This window comes from Barbus barbus (assembly GCF_936440315.1).
Source record: "Barbus barbus genome assembly, chromosome: 32".
In the NCBI taxonomy this organism is placed as follows: Eukaryota; Metazoa; Chordata; class Actinopteri; order Cypriniformes; family Cyprinidae; genus Barbus; species Barbus barbus.
The window spans coordinates 21,349,920-21,358,875 of NC_136760.1; the positions used below are offsets into that span (position 1 = coordinate 21,349,920).

The window sequence follows — 8,956 nt, forward strand, 5'->3', positions numbered from 1 at the left end:
TCAACGGTTCAACTGATTCATTAAAAAGATCCGCCTCAAAAGGACGGTTCATTCACGAATCGCACACCGCTTAAGGACAATGGAGTCGGATTGTACCGGAGTCAAATCGAGCCGAGAATGTGTCCCACTCGGATGAAAGGATGACTGGATGAACATCAGTGTTATATCACCGCAGAGCGCTGTTTTCTGATGACCAGCTCGCGCTTTCAAGTGTCATTAGGAGAAGTTCCTTGCTGTAAAGACCTACTGCAGCTTCGTCTCCTGGGGTCCCTCTGAACAATAAGGGCTTCATGTGAGTTGGGTGGCCTGTTTTTTGTTTTGTTGTAGTTTATGCTTTATTTTAGCACTCAGACAGTCTGTAAGGTAAGGTTGAGACAGCTGGTTAAGTAAATGTCACGGTTTATTACCCTGTATCACATGTTGAGGAAATGAATGCAATCCAACCGCTTAACTTGTGATTATGTACAAAAGCACGAGAGATCCTCAAAACAGCAATCAAGTGAAACTGAATAGAGTGTATCATGGGAACCTAAAATCATCACATTTCCCTTAAATTGGAGCTTGGGTGGATGTTTGAGGTTAATAACAGGCTTTTCTAACTGCATTTTAATTCTAATCGCACTCTTAAGGTTAAATATGTGTTTTTGGTGTCATATAACGTTAATATCCAGAATGCTCTATAAATACAAGTTTTATTATCTTTTCATAGGGCACTGAACATTTCAGAAGCTCCTTCTTATACAATGTCTGAAGTTAGTATTGGACGGAAAAAAGAAAAGTGTGAGAATTGCACTAAACAGGTAATAAATCCATTTAATACTGATGTATGTCTTAGCCTAACGCATTATTATTTACAAATGTTTTGGTTCCTGTCTGAATCAGAGGCTGTTCCACTGCTTTATCTCGTCATTAATCACTGTTTATTTCCACCTCTTAGTGCAACAAAAAAAAGAGTGATGAAGGTATAAACTCACTGCAGGAGAAAGGTGTTGCCACTGGAGAGGTATTTTTTCTCATTGAGTTGCACTCATCTGTTAAGCTGTGGTTTGCATCTGTTGTTTTGTTTGTGTTTGGTCTGGGGGAGGATGAATGAACAAATTTGTTTTGGACCTGTGGATAATCTGATACATGCTTTTTCTCAGGTGAAGGAGTCTACCTCAGTTCAGCAGGTGTTGCTGAGCGCGTGTCTGTCCTGTGACGGCTGCATATCGGAGGACGAAGGCCAGAGAATCTCTCTGCAAAATGTGGACGAGATCAACCATGTGCTCGCCCTCAATAAGGTAGTGTAGTGTAAACCTGAAAAATGTCAGACTTTGAAAAGATGGTCTGCGTGGATGTATCTCACGTTGTTATTTTTGTGTCTTTGGCAGAAATGTGACACTTCGAAGCACAAAATTCTCGTGGTGTCTGTGTGTCCCCAGTCGCTGCCATTTTTTGCTATTAAATTTCAGCTGGATGTTCCAGCAGCTGCAAAGAAACTCTGTGGCTTCCTAAAGAGTGTGGGTACGTCTGGACGCCACATTTGCCTTGAAGTCACTGTCACTTTGCCAACGTCCTTAATCAAAATGTTCACATACTATAGTAAACATTTGCCACGTACAATCTGACTAAGCTAATAACTGTCCTAAATATTTGTACACATCAGTGTTATTCCAGTATCTTTTATATAGTACTGTAGTTTTTATTATTTTGTATTAGCTTTAATTTTAATATTTTAATTATAATATTTCCATTTTAGTTTTATTTTTAGTGATTTTATTTTTAACTAAATTTAGTAATTTATATTAAAATATATATATTTTTTCAGTTGTAGTTATATTTACAGCTAGTATTTGTAGCATTTTAAGTTTCAATTAGTTGCCAAGGACGCATTTTTTTGGTTTAGTTTCAGTTTTTCCATCTAATGTTTAAATTTGTATTTATTTTACATATATTTCAGTTAACAGAAATGTTTTTAGTAGTTTTAGTTAATGATGATAACCCTGGTACGTGATGTCTTTCATGCGGTTTTAAGGTCTCATTGATCTCTCTCCCCAGGGGTTCATTATGTCTTTGACACTACAGTAGCTGCAAGTTTTAGCATTTTGGAAAGCCAGAGAGAATTTGTGCAGCGTTACCGTCGTAAACATCATGATTCTAATGCCATGCCAATGTTCACATCCTCATGTCCAGGTAAGACCATCCTGATAAACAATGTGCAAGTAGGTCCACACAGAATCTCTGCAGATTTTCGCCGCATTGCATGTTAATTTTTTATAAAATCTATATTAGCTGATGTGATTATGCTTTCAGCTGTCAATGCAAGAAAAGTCTGCAGGTTTCAGTTGGATCCACTGGTGGTGGACGAGGAGACACCACCCCTCACAATGTAGAGCGCTTTGAGTGCTTAGAAAAGCAGAAAAGCGCTATATAAATGTAATGAATTATTATTATTATTATCTCCATATCAGTGTTAAACTTTTGAAGATTATAGGTGAAGTGGTTGCAAACTGACATTGTCTTGCAACACAAATAATCACCTTTGTGTGAACCTCAAGCCTTTGTGTTTCTCAAACATTTTGTTTCTAAATGTAGATAAGAGCCAAATGTGGTTCAGCGTGTAAATAGGGGTTGTGTGAGAAGGGGTGGGACTGTGTAAGATAGCCATAGCATTCTGCAGCTGTGAGATAGATGAGTGTAAGCTGCCTTACACACCCTTCCTGCACTTTTAACAACTTGCTTTCTCACTCTGTGGCCATTATTTCATTTTTATCATGGATGATAATTATTACCTCACTAAGCTGATGTGTTTATCCAATGTGACTTACAGTATGTTTAGTTCAGTGAGAGTTCTCCTGAAACAACCCAGGGCTATGTGTTTTGCTTAAATGTAACATTTTGTTTAATAAAAGAAATTAACACTTTTATTCAGCTAGGACGCAATAAATTGATTAGTAGTAGCATAAATGGGTTCAAGAGAGTAATTTTGTCATGATTTGTGTAGTGCATAGTTATGAGTTATTGTCAGATCTTGCATTTTGGTCAAATATAAATAAATCTCACACTATGTTTCACCTTCTCATCATAGCTCTGAATGCTGGTCACTTATTTTTCTCAAAAATAGTCAAATAAAAAATGACATTGTAAAAAATTACTAAAATATAATTTTTTTTGTAGGAGAATATCAATTCAGTGTTGTCAGATAAAATGGTAGTCCATACTGCTTACTATCGTCACAAGTTGCTGTATGTAATTTACATACGAAGATTAAATGTGTAATTGTGTGTATTTCTGCAGGATGGATTCGCTATGCTGAGCGTGTTCTTGGTAGCCTGGTCACACCACACATCTGCACCGCCAGATCACCTCAGCAGATCATGGGTTCCTTGGTCAAAGACTTTTTTGCCAGACAACAGGTGAGAGGTGTCTAGGGCTTACTGGTCAATTTCTTATTGGTAGTGACAGAATGAGGCACTGAATCGGTGTTGTCTTTGTAGAAGCTGACCCCAGATCAGATTTTCCATGTGGTGGTGGCTCCCTGCTTTGATAAGAAGCTTGAAGCTGTGAGAGAGGCATTCTACAACAGCATCCTGGAGACCAGAGATGTCGACTGTGTGCTTACGTCAGGTATGACTGCGAGGAGATACTGGGCTGTTACCTTTTCAGATCAATTATTAACTAGCAATAGGTTTAGACCATATTATATTTATTTCTCCTAATATAGTACTTCCCTTGTCCGTCTTTCATTTTTGCAAATGATCGGAAAAGTCTATTGCATGTTACTGTATAGAAACAGGTTGAACAGGTTTCATGAAGGGTGTTTTTGTGATATTTGTACTCCTGAAATGACACTAAATGGCTGTTTTTCTTTAGGAGAGATTCTCCACTTAATGGAACAAAGCAAAGTTACTGTAGAGGAAGTGGACTCTTCTCCTTTGGATCATGTGTAAGTTAAATTAACACCATTATATTGGAATTAGAATAAAGAATTCCATAGGTCTTTACATTTATCCTATTAAAGCAAAGGCAATCAGAGTCTTGCTGAATGGTTATACTGTTGAAAATAAGAGGCAAACAATCCTGAAATGTGTGTGTTTGTGTTAGATTTGGTGAGACCAGTGACCCAGGTATGACCAGGCATGAAGGTCATGGATCCGAAGGCTTCCTGGAGCACATTTTCAAACATGCAGCCAAAGAGCTGTTTGGGCTAGACGTCCAAGAGATTGTGTACAAGACACTCAGGTGAGAAACAGACCAGTCAGTGTCAGATCATCTATATCAGCATTTCACAATCCCAGTCCTCGCACAACTCTGCATATTTTGCATGTCTCTCTTAGTTAACAAACCTGATTCAGATAAACATACGAAGGATGTTCGTGGAGGGGAGTGGAGGGGGGGGGGACGCGAGGACTGGGATTGGGAAACGCTGATCTATATGGAAAATCTGTATTATTTACAAGTAATGGATATGTAGTCAGTGCTAAATAATAATCCATAATGTTATCCCTCATTGATTTTTACAAACATCTGTCTTGTTTCTGCTAGGAATCGAGACTTCCAGGAGGTGGCGCTAGAGCGTGATGGAGAGACTCTGCTGCAGTTTGCTGCAGTTTATGGCTTCCGGAACATTCAGACTTTAGTGCACAGAATGAGAAAAGGCAAAGTGCCCTACCAGCTAGTAGAGGTGCTTTCCTGCCCCGGAGGTATGAAATACTTTTTTGCGCAGTAAGATTTTTCATGTTTTTTAAAGGAAGTGTCTTCTGCTCACCAGGCCTGCATTTTTAAACTCACACCTCTGGTATATGCACCTCTTTATATGCAGACCCTGAGCCAAAAACTCATCACCAAACACCAATGACTTCTACATAAGGGTACTGTCATTTTAGACACGACCAAAACTGTTACAACAGAGATGGAAATACAATTTTTAAATACATGAATTATGTTTCCATCTTTGTTGCCACAATTTTGTTAGTGGCTTTTTCTCTTCTAAAGAAGGGGGTGTCCCAACACTTTTGTCCTTATAGTGTCTATACAAGTCATTGGTGTTTGGTGACAAGTTTTTGGCTCAAGGTCTGCATATAAAGTCACACCAGAGGAGTTCAGCTGGGATCAGGACGAGGCTTTCTGCAGACCAGTCAAGTTCTTCCACACTGACTGAATCAATCATGTCATAACAATCAATCATAACCTAGAAAAGTTACATATACAAAGTCAGTACAGGAAAATAGTTAATATTTGGGGTCATAAGTTTTTTTTGTCTCTTGTGCTCACCAAGGCTGCATTCATTTGATCAAAAATGCTAAAACGGTAGTAGTATAATATTACAGTTTAAAATAACTTTTTTATTTGAATATTTTCAAATAATTTGCTGTCATTTATAAACTATAAATAATTTATTGTACTTTAGTAAAAAAAAATCTTGTTTCTTTACTATTTTATTAAGTAACAAATAGCTCAAAACCCATCTTTAATATTAGATATGAATACATCTGTGATATTAAATGTAAAATAATTCTAACCCTAACAATAAATGTTTAAAAAATATTAGTATTATAATTATTTGTACGTTTATAAATGTTTCCTCTTTGACTCTTAAGAAAATGTTTGTAATTTGTAAATTATGTAAATTATTGTAAATGTATTGAAATGGTACTAAAGTAAAGTAAAGTAAAGTCGTGACGTATTGTCAAGTATGGTGACCCATACTCGAAATTGGTGCTCTGCGTTTAACCCATCCAAGTGCACACACACAGCAGTGAGTAGTGAACAAATCCACACACACACACACACACACCGTGAACACACACCCGGAGCAGTGGGCAGCCATGCTGCAGCGCCCGGGGAGCAATTGGGGGTTCGGTGCCTTGCTCAAGGGCACCTCAGTCGTGGTATTGAGGGTGGAGAGAGCGCTGGACATTCCCTCCCCCCACCTACAATTCCTGCCGGCCGGGGGCTCGAACTCGCAACCTTTCGATTACTAGTCCGACTCTCTAACCATTAGGCCACGACTTCCACGTACTGCTAATGTTGCCATGAATTATATTAACTGTAATGGGTGCTGTCATTTATACAACTTTATACAGTTTCTTTCCTCATCTCTCCTTCTCTTTGACATTCAGGCTGTTTAAGTGGGCGAGGACAAGCTGAGGGAGAAGGAGGTCGTCCTAACCGCACATTGGTCCAGCAAATGGAAGAGCACTATAACAGCTTACCTGTCCGACTGCCTGACACCAACCCAGAGGTTCAGCGCCTCTACCAGGACTGGCTGGATGGCCACGACTCCCCACATGCACAGCAATGCCTCCACACTCAGTACAAGAACCACACGCAGCCGCCCTCTCAGACGCTAAATTCTGATATTCAGTGGTGATTGGAAGTCATTCACTGATGCGTTCCCACATATCTGGAACCAAGCTTGGCATTAAAAGCACCAATCAAGACTGATTGTTTGATGCTATCTTGGGCTCACACGGCCTGCAAATGTGTCTGCAGTAAAAGAAACGTTGAACAGAGGACCAAACAGGCTTCCTGTTCTGTGCAGTGAATTGAATTCTGCTTTACTAATGAGAAAAATAGCATTCGTTAACTAGTTTTCTGGAACATTCACCCACATTACACCTAAATTATGTAATGCATGGTTGGGCAACCAGACATCACATAAAAAGTGTTATTAAAAGGACAATAGCAATAACACAAGGCAAAAAAAAAAAACTTACTATTATTGATATTAATTACTGAATCCTGTTAATATACACTTAAGGAAATAGTGATAGCATTTTGTGTATGACGATCACTAAGATTCGACTGTAGAAAGTACAAAACTAATACATATTGGCGCAGTGAATGAATGAATACCCACCATCAATTAAAGCTTAATTTTAATTTTTTTTTTTAATATATATACCCGTGCTACTTATGACTGATTGTGCGATCCAGGGTCACAAATGTGTGTGTGTGTATAAATTTCTTTAATTGACACATTAACTTTTCTGTATCCAGTGGTAAGATTATTGGTTTGATATTTGTTGCAGTTTTCTAATGAGACACTAGATGGTAGAATACACCACTATATATGGATTGATGGATAGCAGTTAGGGCCTCAAATCCCTCACAGTGTGCCCAGTATGTATTGCAAGGAAGAAAGCAAAAAGCTGTCACGTAACAATAATAATAAAAATAATTAGATAATTATAATATCAGAAGTAAATAATGATGCATACACACACAGAGATAGAGAGATAGATACAGTGCAAAAAAAGTGCATGTCCTTCCTTGCTTGACCACTTTTGAGCCATTAACCAGTGTGGTGAATTCAGACACGTGAAGCCAAACACAAGAGGTAGTATGACTTTATTACCGAGTCTCTTACTGTTCACACTTTAATTGCAAATTTAAAAAGCAAATGATCACACAGTGCTACCGAGATGTTCTTTGAACTTTTAGTGTATTTGAGTTTGACACTTGAAGGAGTGGATCCCATTTGTGATTAAACAGTAACAATATTTATGGTATGATTCTCATAAGTTTGCTCCGGTATGTCGACAGGCAGATAATCTCTGCAAGTAAATCAGCAAATCTTAATATTTTTATTGCATGAAAGAAAGCAAAAAGCTATCGCAGTAGCTAGATTTGATTATAGTGAGGAGAAATTACTTAAAGGGAAAACTTATATAGATATTTTTATTAATTCAAAAATCTGATTATAATGATGTTGCTTAATGATATGAATGACTACACATGTTAGTCTACGCATAAAAGCCGTGGAATTCCAACTATGTCAAGATGCAATCCTGAATTGATCACAGAACTATTATGGATATTAAACCTCTAGAACAGAATACTTATTGTTGTTTATAACAATGTGTCCCTATTTAATGTACAAACAGTGTCAAATTCAGGCTTAATAAATGGGCCTAGCATAAAAATGTTAAAAGGTTTAACTGGTTTTAAAAGATAAAGCTAAATTACAATTATTAAAATGAAAAGATACTTCACTTACCTATCTATATTATATGTAAAAATCATTTCTATTAAATAAAATAAATGTTTTTTCTTTTTGTTTGTATTACCCATAGCCCTTTTTTAAAATTGAATCATATTTAATATTTTACATTAGCCAGGGGGTGAAGACAAGAGAAGAAAGATACAAAATCACAATTAAACTAATTTAAATAAAAACATGGAAATGTTTTCATACATTAATACACTTGACAGCTTTCTTGTTTATCAGATTATAAATAGATTTTGGGTATTGTTTAATTTCTGAGAAATAATGGCTTATAATCACCTAACTTACATTAATATATAGTAAATTTTGCCAACAAATTAATTAAATAAAATTCCTTATGGAATGACATATCATAAGTGAAAGAAAAAATAAAAAGTTGAAAGCTGGGTCATAATATGATCTCTAACAAACGAGCAGAAATCTAACCAAAAACTTGAGTCCAGAACAAATTAAAAAACATGTCTGTATGTAACCACAAAACGTACAAAGAAATTGGTTTTACTTTATTTGTTATTAAATATTAATGAGATAATTTTTACATTTTATGCCATATCAAACCATATTAGGAGGTCTAGAGACAACATCCCTTTGAAAAAGGAAGAAAAGCAAACTCGATCAACAGCAGTGTCAACAGGATCCGAAGACTTTTTTTTTTTTTTTTTAAAGAATGATTGCAAATCCAGATGCACATAATAACTCATAGCCCGTTTTTTTTATTTTTTTTTTATTATGCAATAACAAAACAACAATTACAAAGACAAAGAAAGAACAATAAAACAAACAATGAGGGTTACAAACAATAATCCAAAGCATACTAAATTATCTTATAAGACGTACACCATAAGAGAGTCTTACATGCAATAGAATTATTAGAGTTACTCAACGAGTTTACATATCAAAATCTTTCCTGAAAATAAAAAAATATCTCATAGCCCCTGTGAAACTGTGCCAGAGAACTCGTGTGAC

The 8,956-nt window shown here is 36.6% G+C and overlaps 1 protein-coding gene across 1 annotated transcript; it reads left to right on the plus strand.

Annotated features, from left to right (window-relative positions):
* Positions 1 to 14: 14 nt before the first annotated feature.
* On the plus strand, positions 15 to 8,049 carry LOC306852108 (nuclear prelamin A recognition factor). Its single transcript, XM_079388757.1, has 12 exons — positions 15 to 292; positions 710 to 800; positions 938 to 1,003; positions 1,143 to 1,280; positions 1,371 to 1,503; positions 2,038 to 2,172; positions 3,277 to 3,395; positions 3,477 to 3,606; positions 3,853 to 3,925; positions 4,084 to 4,221; positions 4,525 to 4,682; positions 6,102 to 8,049. Coding segments are annotated over exons 1-12 (1,434 nt in total). The 5' UTR covers positions 15 to 290; the 3' UTR covers positions 6,353 to 8,049.
* The last annotated feature ends 907 nt before the right edge of the window (positions 8,050 to 8,956 follow it).